General features: G+C 37.6%; 1 protein-coding gene across 9 annotated transcripts in view; it reads left to right on the top strand.

The window, feature by feature from the left end:
- The window catches only part of LOC137240976 (solute carrier family 12 member 9), a 271,735-nt gene that overhangs the window by 73,335 nt on the left and 170,648 nt on the right, over window positions 1-27,752 (top strand). For 5 of the 9 annotated variants that reach the window (XR_010949876.1, XM_067768062.1, XM_067768063.1 and 2 more), the window contains exons 8-9: window positions 2,938-3,034; window positions 3,102-3,235. Coding sequence is in view for 8 of the 9 variants with exons in the window: in XM_067768062.1 (XP_067624163.1) it covers window positions 2,938-3,034; window positions 3,102-3,235 (231 nt within the window). In the remaining variant the exon portion in view is untranslated. Of the gene's footprint in view, window positions 1-2,937; window positions 3,035-3,101; window positions 3,236-17,799; window positions 26,176-27,752 lie in introns of those variants that run through there. The other 4 variants (XM_067768058.1, XM_067768057.1, XM_067768056.1 and 1 more) reach the window with 1 other exon arrangement.

Genomic DNA, 27,752 nt, shown 5'->3' with positions numbered 1-27,752 from the left:
TGTTACCACACTAGAATCGGGGCGTAAATTGGAAAATAATAAAATTTTTGAAAATGGGAGTGGCACCCACCACCCTTTTTATGACTAAGGAATTTTCTATATTTCGCGAGCCATAACTCGAAGAAAAATTAACGGATGGTAATAAAATTTGGTATACAAATTTTCCCTGTAGCAGGATATATTTCTAGAAAAAATGGACGAGATCGGTAAAGGCCACGCCCATTTTTATATAAAAGGTTTTTAAAAGGGTCGTAGACGAAAATAATAAGCTATATCTTAGCGAAAAAAAGCTTTGTATCAATAGAATTTTACTTTCAAAATTGAATTACAACATTAAATTGGAAAACACTAAAATTTTTGAAAATGGGTGTGGCACCGCCCCTTTTTTGACTAAGGAAATTTCTATGTTTCGGGAGCCACAACTCGAAGAAAAATTTACATATCGTAATGAAATTGTGTACACAAATTTTCTCTATAGTAGAAAATATTTCTAAGATCGCGGGTTCGAATCGAGCTCAAGGCCTAACAATAATTTTTTATCATTATTATTGTTATGATAAATTTTTTCTTAATTGAAAAAATTATTAAATGAGAATAGAAGAAAGAAAAAATTTTTAGACAACTGCCAAAGCTCGTTGTATAGATCCATTTCGGGAACTGCTAAATTCCTTCATCGGCAACGCTTAGGCGCCGCTGCTATAACCATTCAGCCATCACACGGTTTTTTGTTTGCCTTCATTAATCCTGCTTCTATTCTGGTTCGTGCCAATTGATATTCACAACACTGCGACATCTGTTGCAGAATGGATGTGAAAATTGGACTTGTTTGATGGCAATGCTGCCATAGTGTCATATTTTATTGACACTTTTCCCCGTGCTTTGGGATGTATTAACAATTTTTGTTGTTATATCGGCCTACTGATTTGTAAGATCGCGGGTTCGAATCGAGCTCAAGGCCTAACAATAATTTTTTATCATTATTATTGTTATGATAAATTTTTTTCTTAATTGAGAAAATTATTAAATTAGAATAGAAGAAAAAATTTTTAGACAACTGCCAAAGCTCGTTGTATAGATCCATTTCGGGAACTGCTAAATTCCTTCATCGGCAACGTTTAGGCGCCGCTGCTATAACCATTCAGCCATCACAGCGGTTTTTGTTTGCCTTCATTAATCCTGCTTCTATTCTGGTTCGTGCCAATTGATATTCACAACACTGCAACATCTGTTGCAGAATGGATGTGAAAATTGGACTTGTTTGATGGCAATGCTGCCATAGTGTCATATTTTATTGACACTTTTCCCCGTGCTCTGGGATGTATTAACAATTTTTGTTGTTATATCGGCCTACTGATTTGTAAGATCGCGGGTTCGAATCGAGCTCAAGACCTAACAATAATTTTTTATCATTATTATTGTTATGATAAATTTTTTTCTTAATTGAAAAAATTATTAAATTAGAATAGAAGAAAGAAACAATTTTTAGACAACTGCCAAAGCTCGTTGTATAGATCCATTTCGGGAACTGCTAAATTCCTTCATAGGCAACGCTTAGGCGCCGCTGCTATAACCATTCAGCCATCACACGGTTTTTTGTTTGCATTCATTAATCCTGCTTCTATTCTGGTTCGTGCCAATTGATATTCACAACACTGCGACATCTGTTGCAGAATGGATGTGAAAATTGAACTTGTTTGATGGCAATGCTGCCATAGTGTCATATTTTATTGACACTTTTTTCCCCGTGCTCTGGGATGTATTAACAATTTTTGTTGTTATATCGGCCTACTGATTTGTAAGACGCGGGTTCGAATCGAGCTGAAGGCCTAACAATAATTTTGTATCATTATTATTGTTATGATAAATTTTTTCTTAATTGAAAAAATTATTAAATAAGAATAGAAGAAAGAAAAAATTTTTAGACAACTGCCAAAGCTCGTTGTATAGATCCATTTCGGGAACTGCTAAATTCCTTCATCGGCAACGTTTAGACGCCGCTGCTATAACCATTCAGCCATCACAGCGGTTTTTTGTTTGCCTTCATTAATCCTGCTTCTATTCTGGTTCGTGCCATTTGATATTCACAACACTGCGACATCTGTTGCAGAATGGATGTGAAAATTGGACTTGCTTGATGGCAATGCTGCCATAGTGTCATATTTTATTGACACTTTTTTCCCCGTGCTCTGGGATGTATTAACAATTTTTGTTGTTATATCGGCCTACTGATTTGTAAGATCGCGGGTTCGAATCGAGCTCAAGGCCTAACAATAATTTTTTATCATTATTATTGTTATGATAAATTTTTTCTTAATTGAAAAAATTATTAAATTAGAATAGAAGAAAGAAAACATTTTTAGACAACTGCCAAAACTCGTTGTATAGATCCATTTCGGGAACATTCGGGAAAATATTACTAGTAAAAATGGACGGGATCGGTTAAAGACCACGGCAACTTAGATATAGAAAAAGTTTAAGAGGGTCGTAGACTAGAATATTAAGCTATAACTTAGCAAAAAATAGTTTTGAATCAATGATATTTCACTTATCAAGTTTTATTGTAAGAGGAAATGGGGAGACATTTTTTTTAAATGGGCGGTGCCACGTGTTATGTAGAGAAGTAGTTTGTCTGAAATGAAATGTGTAATTGAAGCTCACGCTGAGTATATAATGTTCGGTTACACCCGAACTTAGACACCTTTACTTGTTTCATTTAAAATTTCTTCTTTGCACTTTTTGTTTTGTTTTGACAATTGATGATTTTCTACTCAATATTGTAAAAATAAAATACGGTTTCTGATATTGCAAATGAATAGCCGTGTATGTTGGTAGTGTACTGTAAAAGATATGCTACGGAAGTTTGCAAATCAATGATAGACCTCTTGCACAAAATCCTGAACTCGTTTATTTTTTTATTACTTTATTTATATTTTGTAGTTCTTTTGATACGCAAATGCCACAAATAGATGCCTTTTCTAGAATGAAACTCGAACAATCTTTGAAGAATTTACGGATTGAGGCGGATATAATCGAGGTAAGCAATTAGCGCTACTTTACATTTTTGTTGCTTTATAAAAGATGAAACTATTTTTTTTGTTCAGATTCAAGAATGGAATCGTGAATCCGATTTTACAAGTCATTCTCGTGTATTGAAACAATTTACAAGTCACGCTAGTGAGGATCATGAAGCGATAACGGAAGAAAATCTCAATCGTTCGCTGCTTTATATGCAAAGGTTTGTTAAATACAGGCAACGGAGCAAAAACCAAGCCAATTTTGTTTTCTTTAAGATATTCGAGCCATAAGTAGTAATATAATTTTTCCCTTTTTCGAAGTGAGCCCCGACATTTGACCCTTCTTAATATATTCCTATATCTAATATCGACCAGATCTACATGATGCGCCAGATCCTGACACACGATAAGAAGTTGCTTGTGTGCTGCTATGTCTGAATTTAAGTACCCTGCGAATTTAATAAGGCTCTGCCAAATGACATTGAGCACCAACTCCGTAACGATTGGGAAAGACCTGGCAACTAAAATACCAGATTCAAGGGGCTGTGTAGCGCAACCCTTCAGGTTGCCAGCGCAATATATAGCTTCTCCAAACCCAAGCTCCTCATGGAACTTGGGTTGGGGAGGGGGGTGATGGCCTGAAGGTATAATGTGGCCACATAAATCGTTCCCGAGAGGGTCGGGCTAGCACTTTAATGGTGCTGTGATACCGGAGCGTACCGGATCTGTATCCGGCAAAGGGCCATCACACCGATAACATTCCCCAAAGCTTTCGGGGAGTAACATTATCGCTAAAAAAACAACAACAACATCAAAGGCCAAAGGGATAGCTGACTTGACTTTGCGAAATGGCCAAAATGGCTTAGGTTATTTAGCGTCAATTAATGACAAATATGGGCATAATATGCCTTCTTTTTTTGTTTGAATGGATTTCGAAGTAGACATTTAATTTTTTTAAAGATCTGAATTTTGAACCCGCATAACACTAGCTGAAAAGAGAAAAAAGTATATGGGGTATTCCATCCCATTTCAACCAATTTTGAACCCGACCCCTTTAGAATTGGCTGAAAGTTTTTCTTCGTTTTCTAGCTTACGAAAGACGTTTTTCAGAATTTTTTCATCCAACTCAAAAAAAGTTATGAATTTTTAAAAAAACACCGTTTTTGTTTTCAAAATGCCATAACTTTTTCAAAATTTGACCGTTTGGGATATTTTTTTTTTTTTAAATTTGTTTTTAAATGTACTTTTCGGAAAAAATACAAAAAATTTTTAGTTTTTTTTTTCAATTAAATAAAAAAAAAAAAAAAATATCGGCCCCCTCCGGGATTAGTGGGGACGATTGCAGAATTGATTGAAGTTTTTTATGAAAAAAAAAATGGCGAAATTCGAAAAATCTCGAAAAACTGAAAAATTACAAAAAAAAAACTTTAAATTTTTTTTTTGTATTTTTTCCGAAAGTACATTTAAAAACAAATTAAAAAAAAAAGATCCCAAACGGTAAATTTTTGAAAAAGTTATAGCATTTTGAAAAAAAAAACGGTGTTTTTTTAAATTCATAACTTGTTTTGAGTTGGATGAAAAAATTCTGAAAAACGTCTTTCGTAAGCTAGAAAAAGAAGAAAAACTTTCAGCCAATTCTAAAGGGGTCGGGTCAAAATTGGTCGAAATGGGATGGAATACCCCATATATATGATTGAAATTAGGAAAAAAGCGAGTCACGCTACATATATGTTTAAGAATCTTTATTGATCCCTCAAAAGTTTATTAAAATATAACTAAATTTACAATGCCAATGCTTGTACATTAAAAGAATAAATAAAATAATGCGTTCTGATTCCAAGCAATTACTCAGTAGAGTTGTATTTTATGTTTCTAGAAACTTCTTGCGCAGCGTTGCCATACGAAACGACCAAACCATGTAGTAGGGTATTTAACCCTACATCACTCCCCTCCTAAATTGAGCGGCAGTAATTGTTGAAACTATGCCGTTTTACTATACGTTGCTATCGTATCTTCCTTTGGTAAATACGCGGGTTTTAGCCTATCTATTGAGACCGTGACCTGCTTGGTGCCAATTAAAATGGTGTATGTCTTTGGAAATCTGTTGATCACTAAATAGGGCCCATCATATGGAGCTTTAAGAGGCCGATGTATGGTATCATCCCGTAAAAACACATGGCTGCAAAAACGGAGGTCCTTGGGAACAAACACAGGTGCCTTTCCGTGTTGTGATGTTTGCGTAGGTCGAAGTTGCTCGAAATGTTGTCTGAGCTTTTGTAAATACATCGGCTCATCCACCGTTGCCTCGCGCGGACTTTCGAAAAAATCCCCGGGAAGTCGAATCGGCTGTCCATACAGCATTTCAGCTACCGAAACTCCCAGGTTTTCTTTCACCGCTGTCCTTAATCCCAGTAGAACTATAGGTAGTACATCAACCCAATCTACGTCCGCCATGTGGCATCTTAATGCTGCTTTTAGCACGCGGTGCCATCCCTCCACCATGCCGTTCGCCTGGGGGTGATAACTTGTCGTGTGTATATGTTTTGCGCCCAATAACTTGGCCAGATGAGTAAATAAACTGCTTTCAAACTGCCTACCCTGATCTGTCGTGATGAACTTCGGCACCCCGTATCTACTGATCCACCCGTTGAGTAGCTCTCTTGCAACCGTTTCCGCTGTCATATCTGCTAGCGGGAAAGCCTCGATCCACCTCGAAAATCTGTCGACGCATGTTAGGCAATAAGTGTAACCGCGTGACATGGGAAACGGCCCGACGATGTCCACATTAAGATGTTCGAAGCGTTTACTGGGAACGGCAAAATTCTCCAATGCACTCTTAGTATGCCGGGCGACTTTGCATCTTTGGCAAGCGGAACAACACCGGACCCGTGCTCTTATATCCTTGCTCATTCCTTTCCATACGAAACTATTCGCTATCAATTTGACCGTTGCTCTCGCTCCCGGGTATGCGGGGCCGTGAGTGGCACCGAAAACCACTTGCCGCAGGGACTTTGGAACGTATGGCCTTATCCTCCCAGTCGAATCGTCGCAAAATATATCGAATCCCCCGTCGGGATGTTTATATTTTATTAAGTGTAACGCCGTGTTACCATCATCTAGTAACTCTTTTAACTCCTCGCACCCTTGCTGTTCGTCGTGTAGCAGCTTCGTATCTAATGGCGAAGGAGCCGTGTATGTCGCAATCCTCGACAGCATGTCGGCGACGATATTTTGAGCTCCGCTAATGTGTCGTATGTCAGTAGAAAACTGACTAATGAAATTTAATTGTCGTGTCTGTCGTGGAGATAACTTTTCCCAACTTTGCTCGAATGCTTGGACCAAAGGTTTGTGATCTGTAAAAATAATAAATTGCATCCCCTCCAAAAAATATCTGAAGTGTCGAATTGCTCTGTGTATAGCCAGCAGCTCCCGGTCATACGTACTGTACCTTGCCTCTGTCTTAGTGAACTTCTGTGAGAAAAATCCTAGCGGTCGCCACTTGCCTAATGTTAACTGTTGTAATGCCGCTCCCATTGCGGTGTCAGACGCATCCGTTGCTAGTGCTATGGTAGCTCCCCTCTCTGGGAATACGATTAGTGCCTCTTTCGCCAGCTGTGCCTTGAGTTCTTTAAACGCCCTCTCGGAAGTCGCCGTCCATTTTAACTTGGTCCTATCATGTTTTTTTACACGGACCCATCATCTCCTGCAGTGGTGCTTCTGTGGCTGCTGCGTGTGGAAGGAACCGACGGTAAAAATTTACCGCGCCCAGAAACCTCCTCAATTTATGAACCTCCGTTGGTTTTTTTAACTCCAGGATTCCCTGCACTTTACGAGGTAAGGGGAAATGCCCCTTTTCGAAACCAAGTGGCCAAGGAACTCTACCTCCGGCAAACCCACCTGACATTTCTCTATATCTACGACCAGACCTCTATCGCGATAGCGGTCGAACAACTGTTGCAAATGTTTGACGTGTTCTGCAGCCGAACTCGAGGCTACTAGCACGTCATCGAGATACGGAAAAGCAAACTCTAAGCCAGCCACTGTGTCATCCATGATCCTTTGAAAGGTCTGGGCCGCATTTGTAAGTCTAAATGTCATGTACTTGAATTCGAAAAGTCCAAAAGGTGTTAGAATTGCCGTCTTCGGTATGTCTGCCGGGTGCACCGGGATTTGATGATACGCTTTCTTACAGTCGATTACTGAAAAAATTGTTTTACCGTGTAAATCCCCAAAAAATCATGTATGTGACGTATAGGGTACTTATCTGGAACAGTTTTCGCATTCAGTTTCCGATAATCTCCACATGGACGCCACGATCCGTTGGCCTTCTGTACCATGTGCAACGGGCTGGCCCACTGACTTTTCGAGCGTTGGCAAATACCTTTATCTAATAGGTACTGAAACTCCTGCTTTGCGAAGCTTAACTTTTCCGGTGATAGTCGCCGTACCTTCTGCGTCGGCGCTCCTCTCGTCTCGATGAAATGATAGACATACCCTTTACATTTGATGTCTTATCCTCTGTGAGATCCACATACCGCGTTAATACTTCATGAAATATGTTCGAGCATTTGAGCGTGATAATACCTTGAGGAGGGTTTACTACGAGACATCCAATCTGAGTTTTAGTGCTCTGGTCGATAATCCTTTTGTTCTACATGTCTACTAAGATTTCGAACTTTTGTAAAAAATCCGCGCCTATTATCGGGTAGGATACGTCAGCTATGATGAATAGCCAAGTAAAGGTTCGCTTGAATCCCAGATCGAGTGTCAACTTCTTCCTACCATACGTGTTGATCTGGGTGTTGTTCGCGGCCACTAACTTCATCGGAGAAGGTAGCGCCGGGTCGTTATTACATCTGGGTACCACTGAAATTTCGGCCCCAGTATCGATTAAAAATTTTAAAGATGAAATTTTGTCCAGTATATGGAGACGGCTCGTGTGTTGGCTAGCCTCCGTGGTAGCCGCTTTGAACGGAGGACTGACTAGTTTTCCGTGCGTGCTGGCGTATAACTGCAAGGCGATCGACATTTTGTGGCCTGGTTCCCAAAGCTGCGATGATACCAACAAATGTCGCTATTTGGTACTCGTACAGAGCCGTTTCGCGGTACCGTAGTTGCTGTTGCCTTTGGAACCCTAGTTCGCCATGCTTGCTCCGTGCGCTGGAATTTATTACGATTTTCTTGTTCGAATTTGTCCATACGACATACAAGTTCGGCAATTGCCGTCTCTGTGTCGTTAGTAGTCGTTCCCATAGCGTTGACTTCACCCCCCGTCGTTACTTCCAAAATTTTGTCAGCTTTTTTAGCCAATTCTTCGACGTCCTCATCTAATGTCGTTAGAATTTGCTGGACCTGCATCGGCAAGCGTCGCGACCAAATTGTTTTTAAAATATCGTTGTCTAACCGATTGTGTGCTAAATCCTTCATCTCTCGCAACAACGTTGATGGTTTCTTGTCGTTCAGCTCGCACGAATCAAAAAGACGTTTTAATTTTTTTTCCGCTGACTCCCCAAACTCCGCTAACAACCTATTCTTTAACGCTTCATACTTGCCGGTGGCAGGAGGCGATGTAATAATGTCGCTGGCATGCATTAATATTGCTGAATCAATTTCAGCCACGATGGTATAATATTTAGTGTCATCGGTCGTGATACCCGCGCGCACGAATTGCGCTTCCACTTGGGCGAACCACAACCTCGGATCGGGCTTCCAAAATGGTGGTGGCTTCACTGAGAGCCGCCCCAATTGAAGCATACTCTCCGCTTCAACAAATCTTTCTTCCGTTTCGTTTGGCATGTTAATCGGCGTGGTCACCACTTTAGGAATCTTTATTAATCCCTCAAAAGTTTATTAAAATATAACTAAATTTACAATTCCAATGTTTGTACATTAAAAGAATAAAAATAATAATGCGTTCTGATTCCAAGCAATTACTCAATAGAGTTGTATGTTATGTTTCTAGAAACTTCTTGCGCAGCGTTGCCATACGAAACGCGCAAACCATGTAGTAGGGTATTTAACCCTACATATGTATCCTCTTTATACTCAGCGTGCTTTGCTCACAGAGTATATTAACTTTGATTGGATGACGGTTGGTTGTACAGGTATAAAGGAATCGAAATAGATATAGACTTCTATATATCAAAATCATCAGTATCGAAAAAAAATTTGATTGAGCCATGTCCATCCGTCTGTCCTGTCCGTTAACACGATAACTTGAGTAAATATTGAGATATCTTCACAAAATTTGGTACACGAGCTTATCTCTATCCCAGAATAGATTGGTATTGGAAATGAGCGAAATCGGATGATAACCACGCCCACTTTTTATATATATAACATTTTGGAAAACACAAAAAACTTGATTATTTAGTAAATTATACACATTATGGAGACTCCTGATAAAAATTTGTTTAAAATGAGCGTGGCACCACCCACTTCTGATAAAATCAATTTTACAAATATTATTCATCATAAATCAAATCGTTAAACCTATCGTAACAAAATTCGGCAGAGAGGTTGCCTTTACTATAAGGAATGCTTCGAAGAAAAATTAACGAAATCGGTTAAGGACCACGCCCACTTTTATATATACGATTGTTAAAAGGGTCGTGGAAGAATAAAATAAGCTATATCTTTGCAAAAAAGAGCTTTATATCAATGGTATTTCATTTCCCAAGTGGATTTATAACAATAAATAGGAAAAACTTCAAATTTTAAAAAATGGGAGTGGCACCGCCCCTTTTATGACTAAGCAATTTTCCCTGTTTCGGGACCCATAACTCGAAGAAAAATTAAAATATCGTAATGAAAGTGTGTACACGTAATTTCCTTGTTGCAGAAAATATTTCTAGTAAACATGGACGGAAGCGGTTAAAGGGCCCATTACTGATACTTAGCATAGACTTGACTTGACTTGGCCATCTTAGCCACTATTATACTCCACTTAGCGCATACAATCTGGCATCATAATCAATAAATGTCAATTTGTTTGACAAAATGTCAAAATGAAATGGAAACCAACAAATGGCATCTCAAAAAACAGACTTCTAAGTCAAGTTAAATGTTGCTAAGTTTTGAGTAATCAGTAATATGCAATGTTCATTTAACAAAACAGTAAGTGACAGTTCTCAAGTCAAGTCAAGTCTAAGCTAAGTATCAGTAATGGGCCCTTTAAGACCACGGCAACTTAGATATAAAACAAGTTTAAAAGGGTCGTAGACTAGAATAATGAGCTATAACTTAGCAAAACATAGTTTTAAATCAATGATATTTCACTTATCAAGTTTTATTGTAAAAGGAAATCGGGAGACATTTTTCTTTTAAACGGGCGGTGCTACGTGTTATGTAGAAAAGAAATTTATCTGAAATGAAATGTACAATTGAAGCTCACGCTGAGTATATAATGTTCGGTTTGCTTGTTTGTGTTATTTCTTTGTGAAACGTTAGTTCAAAAGAAATTACGAAAAGTTCAATTTCACACATGGTTTAATTATATGGTTGGCTCATCTCATCAGCTGATTTTATTTATTTCATTGCATGGTCGATGGGATAGTCAAAAGGAGATGGCAAACTCAAAATGAAACCAACACATTGGCAACATTTTCTTACTCATACAAAAACTGCTAAGTTTTATGTTTCCATTCCATACCATTCGCACCAAAACCAATACACAGATTTTGACAATTTGAACAGACATATTTTGTTATTGTACAGATGAGCCAACCATATAGTTGAACCATGATTTCACACTTAAATTTTTTGAAATTTTCAATTTTGGATAGTGGCTACTTTGACAGATTTCTACATTTGCTTGAATTTCAATTAAAACTTTTTCATTTACACACACGTGCGAGTAAAAACAGCAGCAAATCATAATTCGCAGATGAGTCGTTCGTTACCTGCCATCGAAAGAGATTTTGGGGCCACAATAGAGCCGTTTTCGCAAGGGTGCGGAACCGTTTATTCTTGGCGTTGTCAACGCACATCATGATCTCTGGTTACCAGTTGACAACAGAGGAAGGCAGGTATTACAGCAAATAGAGCCACCCTGGCCAAATTTCGTTCTGGATATTGTAACAGTTTAAACTCTTACTTGTACAGAATCAGCCCCGACATACGTAATGTATGTCTTGCATGCGATGTGTCCTCACATGACACCAACCATCTTTTCAATTGTAATGTGGAACCTACGCTTCCAACACAAGCTATGGTCCACCCTGTTCAAACTGCTAGTTTCCTTGGACTACCGTTTAAGGACTTTGATTTGTGAGTGGTGGCACCCTTTGAAGGGAGCGAAGCACTGTTAATACAACAACAAAATCCCGAAATAAGCGAGTAAAGTAGCCGAAATTCTAGATAAAACATGCTTTAGCTGCAGTCACGGCTATATATATTTATCGTCAGGATGCGATCAAGGCAATAATCTCACACAGTACTTCATCAAGAAGTGTCCTGGGAATTCGCGCAGGCGGTACCATACGTCTATACTGGGCTTCCGGTCATAAAGGGATAGAAGTTCACAAAGAGGCCGATGAGTTGGCAAAGGAGGGTGCATCACTCGTTGAATCGACGGTGGACGTCCCAATCCGTTTAGAGAAATCAAAATAAGACAGGAGTTGCATAGGAATTGCGAGCTGCAGGAAGAAACGGTTGAGCTCTTTCCGTGCTCGTTTGCTACACTAGAAAGGTCAAGGCTGCAGGTACCACTTGCAGCGGAGTTGCTAGATCCCATGACAGCAATTAATATAGGCCGTACAAAACTTCTGGTTTTTACCCAGGAGGATGCAGTTATTTTATTACATAAGTCCTGGTATTTAATTGGTCTTTTTACGTTTGGTCTTCAAAAAAATTATGGCAACACTATGGACATATTCCGTCAATGTGAGGTCCTGATTGCTCGACCAGTTCAACCTAACCTTATTCGCAAATGTTATTTCTTATTTTCGACTGATTAAGTTTCGCTATTCCACAAAAAATTGATAAATTTCATAACATAAACTAATGTCAAAAAGTTTTCCAAAAAAATCGCAAGTTCGAATGTGTCAATCTAATAAATTTTAGTCGCACGAAGTAGAAGTTTGCAGATTTTGAATTTTGAGAAATTTCAAACTTGTACTATGTTGAGCTCAAATTGTTAAAGCTACAAAATTATATGCTCAAATAGTTTCTGCAAATTTACAATAAGGTTAGGTTAGGTAAGGTTAAAATGGCTGGTCCATGAATGACTCTATACTATACGACCAAACTGAAAAAACCTAGCAGCAACCAGGGCCTGCGCTATAAAATAGCTCCATCCTTTTTGAAAATACATAGTGTAAGCTTTCAAACACTTATGCTACTTGCTGCTTCTAAATCTAACAGTTGCGCCACTCCTAAAAGCTGGAGTCTCCTCTTTTAATGATAAGAGTAACTTTGTTAAACTAAGGTTGTAAGACCTGCACATGATCTTCGACACTTTGCATTCCGGCAAATCTCGCCCAATCTGATTGTAACGTCTATGGCACAAGCTTGGCATGATCCATCTATTCCCATATGCCCTGGGACCCAGGAAATTTTCGAAATTTTCAAGAGGATTTTTAAACGTGACCCAAATTGAAGAATTTTTTTTTCGAAAACTTGTTGTATCACTGAAAGAAAAAGACTGGTAAAATCAACCAAAATTTCTGTCAATTTTTATCCATAGCAACAAGATGTTGAATCAACTACGCACAAATCGCTGATTCGTAATTGACCGTTTTAGTAGTCAAATGAACAAAAAAAGTTGTTGCGACACGTCTGTACGAAAGTACCTACCTATATTGCCATATACACACATACATACGTAAATATGTGAATACATAAATACACATGCTTGCTACATATACATACATATGTACGCACTTACTAACCGAACTTCAATTGGGCGTACATCAAATATGCTGGCACACATTAAACATTATACATTTAATTATTTTGTATTATTAAACGCACCTTCACCAAATTTTATATTTTATAATTTATTTATTTTTAGCTTTGAACTTCGCTTTGCAAATAGAAATTAAAATAGTAGTCACAAAGCTGATTTTCAATTTTTTTCAACTGCATCTCAGCTCATTCTCAATTTCTTCTCTCGCATGTAGTTGCCACACTTGATTGTTTCGAACTAAACTTGTAGTATAAATGTTTGACATAAAATTTTAAATAGAGAACTTGAAAGTTATAGAAAAGTAAAGAATCAAATCGCAGGAAGGTAATTCACCACTGGAGTACCTTTACATGTAATTCGACAAGTTTAATTCTCGTAACACTTTATTTTGAAACGATTCCAAAATAACTCACACTTTTATGCTGTCGGAAACATCAACATTAAAAAAGGATGTTTTTATTATCTTATTAAATTCGTTTGCGTGAGTGAAAATTCGTAAAAACTTGGATAATATTGTTACGAATATTAGCAAAACTAAGGAGTGCTGCCAGCTCTAAGCCGATCTAAGCAGTGACGTGAATGCACATCAATAATTCAATCATTATGTATCTGCACAAACGAATGAATAATTGCGTCTACACATATGTACGTATACGAGCAGCGGAGCGGCAATGCACAAATACATGCATATATCTTATCTGAGTTGTCACAAGAGAGAGCAATAATTTGTGCACGTAGTTGTGGCTGGCGATTTTGTAGCCGAAACTAACTAGTAATTTCTGGAAATCGAAGAGCCTAGAAGTATGCAGCGTAAACTATAAAAGCGGGGCAGGCGAATAAGAAGGAATTCAGTTTGAGTTGAGCTATCAATCAGTTTGCTTAAGCACGCGATCTGGCGGCCAAGAGTAGAGTTTCATTTGAGTTATTAATCAGTTTGGTTATTAAGCCAGCGAGTAGCAAAGTATAAGTGTTATTGTGAAGTACTTTAATAAAGGCCATTTTTCCATCATTCAATATTGGAGTTATTTATTCAACAGTTTAGTGATTCGAACTTAGCAGAGGATTGCAAATAAGAGGATTTGCAGCAAATTCGTTACAATTGGTGTCAGAAGAGGAATTGTTGAATAAATTCCACAAGACAACAAGGATATGGCAAAGTTCAGTGAACTAAAGATCCAGCAACTGAAGAAGGAGTTGGAGAGCCGTGGATTGAATACAAGCGGCGTTAAACTCGAACTTCAGGCACGGCTACGAGAGGCAATGGAAGCAGAAGGAATTGATGTGGAAGAGTATGTCTTTCACCTTGATGGCGAGGAGACAACAAAAATTGAAGAGAAAAACGAAACATCGCAGACGGTTACCAGCACAGACTTGAACATGATTTTGGCTGCAATATCTGCTCAAACATCGACAGTGGCTTCTCAACTGGAATCGCAAAAGACAGATATAACATCTCAACTGGCATCTCAACTAGAAGAACAGAAAACGTATATGTCATCTCAACTAGCAGAACAGAAAACGTATATGTCATCACAGATGGAATCCCAAGAGACACGAATAACATCGAAGATTGAAGCACAAGAAACACGTATTTCAGAAATGTCGACACAAATTTCTTCACAACTGGAATCGCAGGAAACCCGTATAACATCAAAGATGGAAGAACAAGAGGAGTGCTTATCATTGCAGGTGGCACAAATGTCTTCACAGTTAGAAGCACAGGAAGCAAGGGTAACATCAAAGCTGGAAGCGCAGGATGCAAAAATCGCTCAATTTCAGGCAGAAGTCGATGATTTGAAGGGTCGTATGGAGCAGTTACAATTAAATCGTCCAGCAGTTTCAGCGAGTAATCCAAAGGTAAAAACACCATCCTTTGACGGTTCTGTTCCTTTCCAGGTCTTTAAGCTACAGTTTGAGAAGACCGCAGCAGTGAACAACTGGAATGCGGAAGATAAAGTTGCTGCACTGTTCGTGGCATTGAAAGGGCCTGCAGCGGAAATCTTACAGACGATTCCAGAGTACGAACGGAACAGTTATGAAACATTGATGGCTGCTGTAGAACGACGTTATGGAAGCGAGCATAGGAAACAGATATTCCAAATTGAGTTGCAAAACCGCTACCAAAAAGCAAATGAGACATTGCAGGAGTTTACTTCAGATATTGACAGATTGGCTCATCTTGCAAATGCGGACGCACCCGTGGAATACACTAAAAGGGTAAAAATCCAGAGCTTCATAAATGGCATACGAGATGTGGAAACGAAGCGGGCTACATATGCGAATCCAAAACTAACGTTTGCTGAAACGGTATCGCATGCACTGACTCAGGAAACAGCCTCACTTTTGAGTAAGCCAGCGTACAAAGCTCATCGAGTGGAAGTGGAAAAGCCAGACTGGGTAGACGCAATTTTGGAAGCATTGAAGGGATCACAACAGAAAAATGCCGGAGTGATTAAATGTTTCAAGTGCGGCAACCCAGGTCATATTGCACGACATTGCAGCACCGGTTCCAATAGCTCCAACAATGTGGGTGGCCGTAAACGCAAAGCTGGCGGAAATGAGCAAGAGCGTGTCGGATGTAAAGAACGAAAACTTGCCCCGGCTATTGAATGTCCTGTGATATCTGTGTCGCAGATTGGAAGGAAATCAAGCAGTCTTACCATCAGAGGGAATGTGGATGGTAAAGAGCGTGTACTGACTGTAGATAAGGGGGCATCTCATTCCTTGATTCGATCTGATTTGGTCTACAGGAGAGTAAAGTCATTACCTGGAGCAAGGTTGCGTACGGTCACAGGCGAGTATAATCAAGTCCAAGGCGAAGTGGTATGTGAGGTATTAATTGGAAAAGTCATGGTTCTACACAAATTCGTTGTGGCGGAGATCGTTGATGAAGTCATATTGGGAGTGGACTTCTTGGTTGACCATGACATCAGGATCGATATGCGGAGAAAAATTATGCGCTATAAGAACCAGGACATACCACTTAACTGTAGTTTGGAAAAAGGGTTCAGCAGTAATCGGGTACTGGTGGAAAAGACTCGACAAAGACCACGAAAGTCGAAGGCAAAGGTTGATAGATCGAATGGGCCAAATAAATCAAAATCAAAAGTACCTGCGAGAGAAACACTGGCATTGACAAAACCTAAAAGACGCAGGAAAATGAAGCAACGAATTTTCGAGAAAGAATGCGAGGGTAGTTTCAATCCAGAGCGCACTACTGTGGGGAAACGTGGGAACGATACTGATTATGCAAAGCAAATCCGTCCAGCGCAAGCTCTACGAAGTAGTTCATCGGCCAAACAACAGAGTGTAAAGGAACGAACCAGGGTATTGAGTGGTACGATGAAACACAGGTACCATGAGAACAATAATTCGAAAAGTTTCTTGGCGGGAGATTTGGTACTGTTATACAACCCTCACCGGCGGAAAGGTGTTCCATCCAAATTTTGGTGCCGTTGGGAAGGCCCGTACAAGATTGTGAAGAAGATCAGTGATACCATCTACCGCATACAAAGCATTGAGAAACCACGGAGTAGAAGAGTGGTACATTTGGCGATGCTAGCAGCGTTTAGATCGAGAGATTTGTCTGATCGGGACGATCAGACTTAGGTGGAGGGCAGTGTTACGAATATTAGCAAAACTAAGGAGTGCTGCCAGCTCTAAGCCGATCTAAGCAGTGACGTGAATGCACATCAATAATTCAATCATTATGTATCTACACAAACGAATGAATAAATGCGTCTACACATATGTACGTATACGAGCAGTGGAGCGGCAATGCACAAATACATGCATATATCTTATCTGAGTTGTCACAAGAGAGAGCAATAATTTGTGCACGTAGTTGTGGCTGGCGATTTTGTAGCCGAAACTAACTAGTAATTTCTGGAAATCGAAGAGCCTAGAAGTATGCAGCGTAAACTATAAAAGCGGGGCAGGCGAATAAGAAGTAATTCAGTTTGAGTTGAGCTATCAATCAGTTTGCTTAAGCACGCGATCTGGCGGCCAATAGTAGAGTTTCATTTGAGTTATTAATCAGTTTGGTTATTAAGCCAGCGAGTAGCAAAGTATAAGTGTTATTGTGAAGTACTTTAATAAAGGCCATTTTTCCATCATTCAATATTGGAGTTATTTATTCAACAGTTTAGTGATTCGAACTTAGCAGAGGATTGCAAATAAGAGGATTTGCAGGAAATTCGTTACAATATGTTACTAACTTTGGAAAAATCCTGTTCGTTCAAACAAAACTTTTGCAAGAAGAGGGCGCAATTTTGCATTTCGCTTGGAGGAGAAGTTGCAAAATTGTACCCGATAAATAGGTGTCCCGGTATCTCATAATTTTTGTACAGTAAATTCAAAAAGGGGTTTTTCGTTTTGTATTGATAACTGAAAAACTAGTTTTTTGTTCTTTTCCCATTTTGTGTGTTTATTCGATTGGGTGGTTTTCTTATTTTGGTGTTTTTTTGTTTTAACAAGTGGCACCATCGTCACAAGTATAAAGTAGAGAACGCAGTGAGCGTAAAATTCTCTTTGAAATTTGCTCATGTATTGACTGTTGATCGCTTTGGAATGACCAGTGAAATCAGTTGTGTTAACAGAAAAGTCAGTTAGATTGATTAGGAATCTCTCAATTTTACAGAATTTTGTTAACTTAAGAGCGACAATTTCTCTTCTGTTGAAATGGCTAAACTAATTTGTTCACTTGACAAAGAACTCGGTCGAATTAACCATAATTCGATCAATTTCACCGAATCTCCGTTAAGTCAAGAACAACAGAACCGATTTGTTGATTTCACTAGCACCATTTCTTTCAGGGTACGTACAAACATATATATTAATCATTACTCAAAAATGTTTTTTTTTTTTTTTTGTTTTCAGAGTCAATCAAATAATACGTGAACGCTCCGATTCCACGGCTGTTTCATTCGTTTATTTGGCTGCCCCACCACAAATTGATACACCCGATTTTACAGAGCGTAGCGCTCGCTATATAGATTTGCTTACTGAATTAACTGCAGATTTGCCACCAACTATTTTGGTGCATGGTATAAGCACTGTTACTTCAACTACCCTTTAAGTACGAGAAAAAATACGGAGTGAGAAAAAAAAAAACAATTAGAAAGCTGACATTAAGTAGAATAATTGAATCGTTTGTTATTTTCATATTCATATTTATTAAGTCAATGGCAGAAACCATGGTTCAACTATATGGTTGGCTCATCTGTACAAAAACAAAATATGTTAGTTCAGATTGTCAAAATCTGCGTGTTGGTGTTGATGCGAATGATATGGAATGGAAACATAAAACTTAGCAGTTTTTGTATGTTGTAAGAAAATGTTGCCATGTGTTGGTTTCATTTTGAGTTTGCCATCTCTTTTTGACAATCCCATCGACCATGCAATGAAATAAATAAAATCAGCTGATGAGATGAGCCAACCATATAATTGAGCCATGGGCAGAAACCTTACTGACTAGATTTACAAGTTTACAAATTAACTTAAAACTAAATAACAATTTATTCAAGGATAAGATAAATTTTCTCGATAGTAAGACTCAATAGTAACTTAAACAAAGGCCTGGGCATTGCAAAGTCAATATTAAGCCTACTAGACATTATATTAAACTCTTCTAGGCCTCTTATGAGAGGGGCAAAGATAAGGTGGTAGGTTCTCAGAGCTTCAACGTAGAATATATTGTGAGAGCGTAGAGATCTACTGGGAACATGAAAATTTAACTGCCCAAGCAGAGCTGAGCAATCAATGGTACCAGAGATAATATCATAAATAAACATTAAATGCCTAATGCACCATAATTACTGCCCTCGCAGCAACCTTGTGTCCGTAGGCTAAAAAACAGCCCCGTTTTGGAACTGTCGCCCAACCCGGTACCACTTTCGCATTACTTCAGGGTGGCGTGCCATATTTTTCATTTTTTAAGAGCCTACTGTTGTCACCGCGTCCAGGTTCCCGCTCTTTGCTCTGAGTGTCGATTTAATCGCCACTGCTTCGCATGCGCATTTCTCTGCGCTCCCTCAGCATCCATCAGGCGTGTTATTACTATAAATGCCATTTTACTCACTGCAGTCAAGCACTCTTTCCTGTTGCACATTTGTGATACTAAATATCTCGTGGTAGGTTCCTCCCCAAAGACTCTATGCAAGGCGAGTCTCCTCGTGGAAACGGGGCAGTGGAACGTGGTGTGTTCTGCGTTTTCTAACTCCGTGGTACACATTGGGCAAAGAGGATGTTCCTCTATCCTACGCTTCCATAAATACTCTTTGAAACTGCCATGTCCACTCATCTGCGTGAGATGGTAGTTCAATTCGCCGTGCTTCCGCTGATTCCAAACTAGCGTGAAGGTCCAACGCCCTTTACTCGAGGCCTCCCACCGTTCTTGCCACTTAGCTATTGTTTGTGTCCTTGCTCCTTTCTTGGCTTCTTCAGATGGTCGCTCGATATTAGTGTTATACAGATCGGCCATTTCGCTTGCCAGTAAATCCACTAGGATTTTCCGGGTTAGAACCAGGATCCCGTCGTCGGACACCGTCCGATAAGCACTTGCTATTCTTAAAGCAGCAAGACGGTACGCTGCTAATATATCTTTTTGATGGGTCCATTTAGATCCATACCACACTGGTGCTGCGTATAGTATTATTGAGCTGGTTACTGTGAACAATAGCTGACGTGTAGCTTCGCTCGGACCACCAATGCTAGGCATTATTTGCATAAGTGCTCCATTAACTTTGGTAACTCTCTCTCCCACCGCTCTGAAGTGCTCTTTGAAAGTTAACTTAGAGTCAATGTGCATTCCTAAGTATTTTAGAGAATCCTCTGAAGTGGTTTGATGATCCCCGACAGTTAGGACTAACTCGTTCGCCGACCGTTTGGAGCTTACTAATACCACTTCCGTTTTTTGGCTAGCCAACTCCAGTCCCATATTGGTCAGCCACTTTATTTTATTATGTATGGGTCCCTAAAATCCTTCGCATAACTCTGCTAAGTTAGCATAAGCTTTTGGTATAAGGCAGTTAACATGGTTAACGAAAGTGAACGAAGAGTCGAAAATGACGCCAAGGTCATGAAATTCTTTGACCGAGGCAAGAAATATATGTATTAGCGATAGAGTATGTCGACGAAAGCGCACTAGTAGATCTAGAAAATGTGATATGCCAACATTTACTACTGTTAAGTTGCAGATGATTATTAAGAGCCCACACATTAAGATCATCCAAATCTCTCTGCATGAGCAATGCATCTGATGCAGAGGTGATGCGACTAAAGAGCTTTAAATCATCAGCATAAAGTAAATAATTTGAATGCTTTAAATATAAGCCGATATCATTGAGGTTGCCCAGAGGTTGTCAAGAACTCATAGGACCGCATATTCTCGATTTCAACAAATAAAATTCTGTTTGACAGGTATGACTGTAACCATGACAAAAAGGTTGAAAGGAAACCAATGTATTCAAGTTTCCGCAGAAAGTGTATTGTGGGACACTGTATCAAACGCCTTAGAGAAATATATATACAGATTTATATATATATATATACAGTATCAACTTGATAACCATCCTTAAAAGAAGAGACACAGTATTGAGAAAAAAGAGCTAGGATGGTCACTGTTGAACGACAAGCAACAAACCCATGCTGACATGGATCGATTGTTCCTTTAATAGCAAAAGTCAGGGCCCGAATCGTAACATACGATCACAGATCAGCAACCGTACGAAAGAAAATTACGTGATATGTCAAACGTATAAACAAAATGGGATTATAACATACGATAGCAAACGGAACGTAATTTATTTTCAATTCACAATAAATTCTACGATCCACATTAGGTTGGATTATATTTTTAGCTCACAATGGATTTTGAACTGTCAAATTGCTTCTCCCCTACAAAAAATTTGGTCACAAAACTTACCCACGTCCATGCAAATGTGACTATGAATATAACCTATGACTGTAAAATGACTAGTCAAATGACGTGGATTGACACGAGCGTTTTTGCAGGGTCAAAATATAAAAAATAAAGTAAATAACTGCGATGGATCAAATTGTATTGTTATGCTTGAGCTCCAGTAATAGCGAAGGCGATGAAAAGATAGTCCGAAAGCGGTTAAGAGAGTGCAGTACCCTTTGGACTTATCGAATAAAGCCCAAACATATCGTTTATGTATTATTTCTTTGTAATAAAAAATTATTGCAGTTTCTTGAAGAAATTTCGCATAACTTAAGAAGCTTTTAGTTACTTTCTGGAGAAGTAAAATTTGAAGAAAGCCAATACCAAAGCGGGTGCCACGTCATGAATTCCGCCAATATTTCCTTTTGGTTTGGATTAAGCTAGTTTGAATTCAACCTTTCTTAATAATAAGAGTTTAAGATTTGTTATTATATTTTATGTATTCATCTGTTTTAACAATTTTCTTACATTTTCAATGAAAATTGTGTGTATACGATCGCCAGTTTGTGTTCGAATGAAAGTGGGACGTAACCTGTACGTTCACTCGCTCGTCACGTATGTTGCGATCCAAAAATACGATCGAAGTAGTACGTTTACGTATGTCATAATCCGAAAATCATGTTTTTACGTGACGAGTTATACGATCACGGATGTTACGATTTGGCCCCTGTTTTCCTAAAACCTACTATTTACAATAACTAATGATAAATACATATAAAGAAAAAAGTTACAGCGTTTTTTCTGTCAGGTGAAAAATTTGAAAATGTAGACATGTGGCGGGACGGGACCTACAGGTTTATGCCGACTCCGAATGGCGTCTGCAAGGCAGATGAATTTTCACTGAGAGCTTTTCAAGGCAGAAATACACTCAAAGTGTTTGCCAAATCACTGCCGACGGGGCGACCCTGCTTAGAAAAACTTTCTTCTAATTGAAAAAAATTGTTTTCTAAATTTGCAATTCTGCTTTGATCAGGCGTTGAACCGACGATCTTCGGTGTGGCAGCCGGAGCACGCCACCATCACACCACGGCGGCCGCGAATAATGAACGATTCAATTATTGCTGTAAGTGTAAAAGTGTACTAAGTAAGCAACACATTAGAGCTGATCACATTCAACACGGCGTCTATAGACCACAACGACAATAAGCAAAGCTTGACGACAATCGTAGCCAAGGATTGGCTCCTTGATTACTTTGAAAGCGGCAGCCAGAAATATAAATTACAGCAAACAGTAGCGAAAAATTTAGAAAAAAGTTTTAATTATCTTTAAAAAAAATGGCCCAAAAGAATGATTTTAGCTTTTATTATCTGTTATTTACTTCTATTTTAGTTTTTATTGACAAAGTAAAAAGGGCGCCACTCACTGTCGCTTCCCAAAAACAGAATTAGGTTTAAGCTGCAGACATTGGTGCGTTATCGGTAACCGTATCGGTAACCTTATAACAGTTGATTCGACCAACCTTATGGGAATCAATGTAATCGATTATTGGTGCCATATCGTAACGCTAAGGTCGTAACCGTATCGTAGCCAACCAATTGCTTTTTGGTTTTTCGCCATATCCATAACCTAAAAATATATGAGTTGGTGAATTTAATAACTTTTTGTAGATTTTATTCATTATTTTGGATACGTTATGACTAAGAGACTTATTTTTTGTGGAATATGTTTGTAAAATTTTGCGTTTTCTTCATATTTATGAAATTTTAACGATTTTTAGGTTAAGGTACCATTAATCGATCACAATGTATCGTATAGGGTTACGTTAGGGATACGACAAACGGCACCTATGACCCCGTATTTAATCTGGCTACAACGGCTTTCGTGATTGATTGTCGTGCTGCTCTGTCGCGCCGAAAATAACGACACTCATGTGTAAAAATAATATGACAGATGTGGAGGCTACACCGCCGTCGTGAATGTAACCAGCCCCCTATAAAAAATGTAACACATTTTTTAAATTTGAATGTGTGCATAATTTGATGTATATAAATTATGTTACTCGAAATCCATTTGTTAGTAATTTATAGTTAAATTAAAAAAAAAAGAAGAATTAAAAAAATAGCATAGAAGTCTCAATCAGCTGAAAGTAATAGATTAGAATAAACTCTCTAGTTCAAAATTAAGACAAAAAAAAAAAACAAATGAGGAAAAAAAATGTCATTGCTTATTTTTAATAGCGTTTTCTTTTCTGAAGTAAATTGTTGCCTAAGTAAATGGTAAAGCCTTAATAGAGTTACTCCTACCCCAGAAAATTTTCAGCATTTATAGTGCATGCAAAGATCATAAATGGCTACCTCGTGTATTAGCTGATTTTCACAAACGCGCTGTCAATGTTAACAGAGTTGCACTGCCACACCGCCATTTTATGCAGGGTAAAAGTGTACACTCAGAGAAAAAAAGCCGTTCTAAAATCCAGCACCACCGGACTCAATTCAAGATTTTCATGTTCTTACCTTTTTGTTCTTCAAAAACGAACGACCTGTTCTTAAAACAACAACCTTGTTCTTGAACTGACATCATTTTCTTGAAAATAGAACGCCTGGTCTTAAATTATGAACAAATGTTCTATTAATGAGAACGAATGTTCTTAAATTAAGTACAATGTTCTCAAATTAAGTTTAAGAAAAAAGAAACCGTACAGTTCGTGTGCACTACATGTTAAGTACAACGTTTGGCACGAGCTACCAAGCAGTTGTAGTGGCCCAACGGCTATGATGTTGCGGTTGCGATCGTGCGGTGCGAGTTCCACCATCGTGGAATTCTGAATTTTTTTTAAAACAGTTTTTTTATATTCTATTTTTTTAACTCTTATTTTTCGTTGAGTTACATTCATATATGCACATGTAGTTCTCAAACTTGTTATGAAATGTTTTAAATATATATTCAGATTGCATCATCAAATAAGAAGAATTTCTCAATAAGAGAAATATATGAAAAAATTTATATTTTGCGTTTTTTCTAATCTTTTGGAATTTTAATAAAAAAAAGTTGTTATAAATATTTTTTATTTATGACAAAAAATTATTATTAATAAAAAATAAATTGGTACCTATTGAAAAAAGTACTTTCCCTCCCACCAAAGATCAAGTAAGATCCGAACTTGAATTGAGACTGAAAAATGTTAAATCGATCCCAAATCGTTCTCGAAGCGTGAGAAGGAAAAATCTTAAATAAAGTCCAAGTAGTGCTTGAAATGAGCCCAGAAGATTGACACATCAATACCAAACTGGTCATAAAATACGAACGGTGTGCTTGGAAAAACTGTTCTTAAAACAAGCCCATCACGAGTTAAGAAAAAACGTACTTAACAGACTTTTGTCAACGAATTTTCTTAATTTTGAACTTGTTTCGTTCGTTTTAGAACGATTTTTTCTCTGAGTGTAACGCTTTTGCGTTGCGAGCAGGCAACAATTTTCACAAGAGAACGAAATACCCCGTAAAGGTGTTACCTGCTTTTTAGAACTGAACAAAATATATTTACAGCCCTTGCGCGGCGTACAAAAAGAGTAACACTTTTGCCAGAAAGGAAAACGCTATAAGATATCAACTCGTATAAAAGTATTTTATAAATGTACACACCAAAAGCTGAGTGGAAGATCGTCCTATCTCCGTCCCCACGAAGTGGGGGAATTAAACTAAATTGAGAGAGTATTCTTTTTTTTAAATTCTTCTGTTGGATAACAAACTTCCCTTAACCTATACAAGTGCAATTTTTGTATGTTCAATTAAGTAATCAATATTAACTTCCAAAAATTATCCAAATTCGAATATCTTTCGAAGTCGTTTTTCCATAGGTACATTATTTTAATTATTAATAAGCCTCGACGCCCTGCGACCTTTATTTAGACAAATTGTGCTTGACATTTCAGCCTCTTACTGTATGTGGAGATTTTAAAGTATTTAAGCACCTTTCCAGGCTTTTAATTCCATATCACGGAAGGACTAAGAGTCATGCCACCTATACGGGAGAATCTCTGCTTTGTCAGAGCGAGGTATTCCAGCTTAAAAAAGCGACAGATTTGCGTTTCGGTTAGATTTAACTTACTTAAGTAATATTGAAGACTACAGTGTCTCGTATAGTATGCAGAGGTCCTCTATGCTCAGATTAATGAATTTGGCTGATACACTCGTTGGTGAGAGCTTAAACAATTTGGTCTGCCTTTGCCCTGGACATTTAATCCTGTGTCGTCTGAGCTGCTTTTTCCCCCGTTAACTATCGTTTTTTTTTCATATGCTCCCAGTCATCTTTCCGCTCTTTAGCTCAGAGATATTTTGAAGTCTTAGTGCAGCAAATATTGGCTCTCTGGCTCTCAGGCGCTAAGAGCATCGGCAGGGGACGTTATCATCGCACACCTTAAGCCACTACAAAAGTTCAGAAGGCTATATTTCTAGACTCCAAAGCGTTTCATTGGCCCGCTAGTCACGTTCAGCTTTTATCGACGTTTTCTTAAAACCAGCTCCTTTAATCGAAGCGTAATAAACTCATTCGAATGTCATTATCTGAGTAAATAAATTACTACACATTGCAAAAGTGAAAATCGAAATAAAGCAAACGTAGAGGAAATTTCAACTTCGCTGCATTTACTGAGTACCGAAAATTTATTTTTTTTTTTTAAATAAAGCAAGAACATTGAACATAGATTTCAATTCCAGATTCAAAATCAATTCGAAACTTTTTGCGCATACCGGGAAAGCCAAAATTGTATATAATCCCGGTTTTCGATTCCTTTTCGGTACTAACTTCGAAAATTATTAGAATGTAAAAAAATTATAAAAGAAAAAAAACCAAATCTGCATATCAATGTTAGTTCAAAACCAACCGCACATACCATTCATTATGCGATTTTAGCAAATGCGCATATTAAAGAGAGAGAGACATGTCTATATGTATGCAATTTTATAACATATTTTTAAAAATCCGTTTATGTAATTCATTATATTTAATTGAATATGAAAGCATCTCGCAAATAATTGCATTATGTACATTAGGGTGGGCGCAAACACTTTTGTATGGAAACACTAAATATCTTTTTGGTTCTCCTGAACAATATTTTTGACTATACCAAAAGGAAGACATATTTTTTGTATTTGTCTCACCCTAATGCACACACATACGATAACAATTATTCGAAGCATGCATATTAACTGCAAGCGTAACTAAATAAAGCTGCATGTTGTACAACTAAATTTATTTAAATGTGATTTTTATATGAACAATTGAAAATTTTAAGACTTAATGCTGTAACAATTCTATTTTTTAATAAAAAGAGAATAACAAAAGTTATAAAAATTTGATTATTATTGTTATTTTACACCATTCGCATTTTTATATTCAGCTTTTGAAGCAAATGCAAAAGATATTTAATTTTGGAAGAAATATTTTGTGCAAAATTATCCCTGTAGGTGCAAGCAGAACCGCATTAACCCCTGAGGCCTGGTATCAAAACTCGCACTTACTGAATCTAGGCTATGATATAAAGTTGAAACGTTAAGAGAAAGAGTAAGCATCTATAGAAATAGCACTAACAAAATTGCTTAGTTTCATTTATGCTCTACTGAGTTTTCCACATACATAGTTCGACCAGAACGTAAATTTTTGAACCGTTCCTTACTAAAACCTAACTGCGCAATATATTTTATTTCATTGAAATAAACAACATAATGCTAGAACTACGAGCTTTGTGAGCAAAACTAGGTACACAACGTTAGGTTGGTGAACGACATTGACTTAACCTAGAAATGTGAAAATATAATACATACCATGAACTACATTTTATTTTTCTTTGTTCCTTGAATTAACGAAAAGTATTTACTATGTCTAGTAAAATTTTATATAGGAAACCATGGAAGCATCCTAAAGTTTTATATTTTACCGCGAATATGACACTCTTGTAAATAAATAAAATATAATAAATATAATAAAACAAAAATTTGGTCTTTTTTCGATGAATTTTTGTCCCAAATGAAATTCGCTATGCTGATTGTATTTAATGATTATGTAATAACAAATCTATAAGCTTCCTGAGATAAATTGATATCCTTCTCGATAACTTTTTATAACACTCCAATAAGAAATTGATAACAATCCGATAACAAATAGATAACATATCGATAATTTTACGATGATAAATCCAAAGCTTTTAACTTTTTAAAAATCGATTTAACCCTTTCACTACATCTTTTCACTGCGCCATTCAAAAAATTCAAATGTTGGTCTAAATATTTGTTTTAGCACCAATAACAATACAAATAAATTTTTTTGTTAAATGCTGTTTTTTTATGTTGCCATATGGCAACAAATGTTTTGTATGGTAAAGAAAAGCAGTATTTTTTTTAGTTTTTGAATTAAGGTTCGAACGTTTATCAAAATTTGGTTTGACATCAAAATTTAAATTTGTTTTATAAATCAAGAATTCTAAACTAGCTTAAAACAATAGAAAAAGTTTGTAAATAAAAACATCCATTCAAAACTACAGGATTTTCCAGATACATTTGTTTCTGATTTTGGCTCTTCTCATTACCCTCATGATCCTTCCTGTACTCCAGCCATGAGTTGCATATGGCCACACTGAAAGAAAAAGACTGATAAAATAAATTTCTGTAAATTTTTATACATCGCAACAAGATGTCGAATAAACTGCACACAAATCGTTGATTTGTAATTGACCGTTTTAGTAGTCAAATGAACAAAAAAAGTTGTTGCGACAGGTTTGTACGAAAGTACCTATGTTGCCATATACATACATACGTAAATATGTGAATACATAAATACGCAGGCTTGCTACATATACATACATATGTGCGCACTTACTAACCGAACTTCAATTGGGCGTACATCAAATACGCTGGCACACATTAAACATTATA

The sequence above is a fragment of the Eurosta solidaginis genome, chromosome 2 (genome assembly GCF_040869045.1).
Source record: "Eurosta solidaginis isolate ZX-2024a chromosome 2, ASM4086904v1, whole genome shotgun sequence".
NCBI classification, from domain to species: domain Eukaryota; kingdom Metazoa; phylum Arthropoda; class Insecta; order Diptera; family Tephritidae; genus Eurosta; species Eurosta solidaginis.
This window is presented reverse-complemented; position numbering and strand designations above follow the sequence as displayed.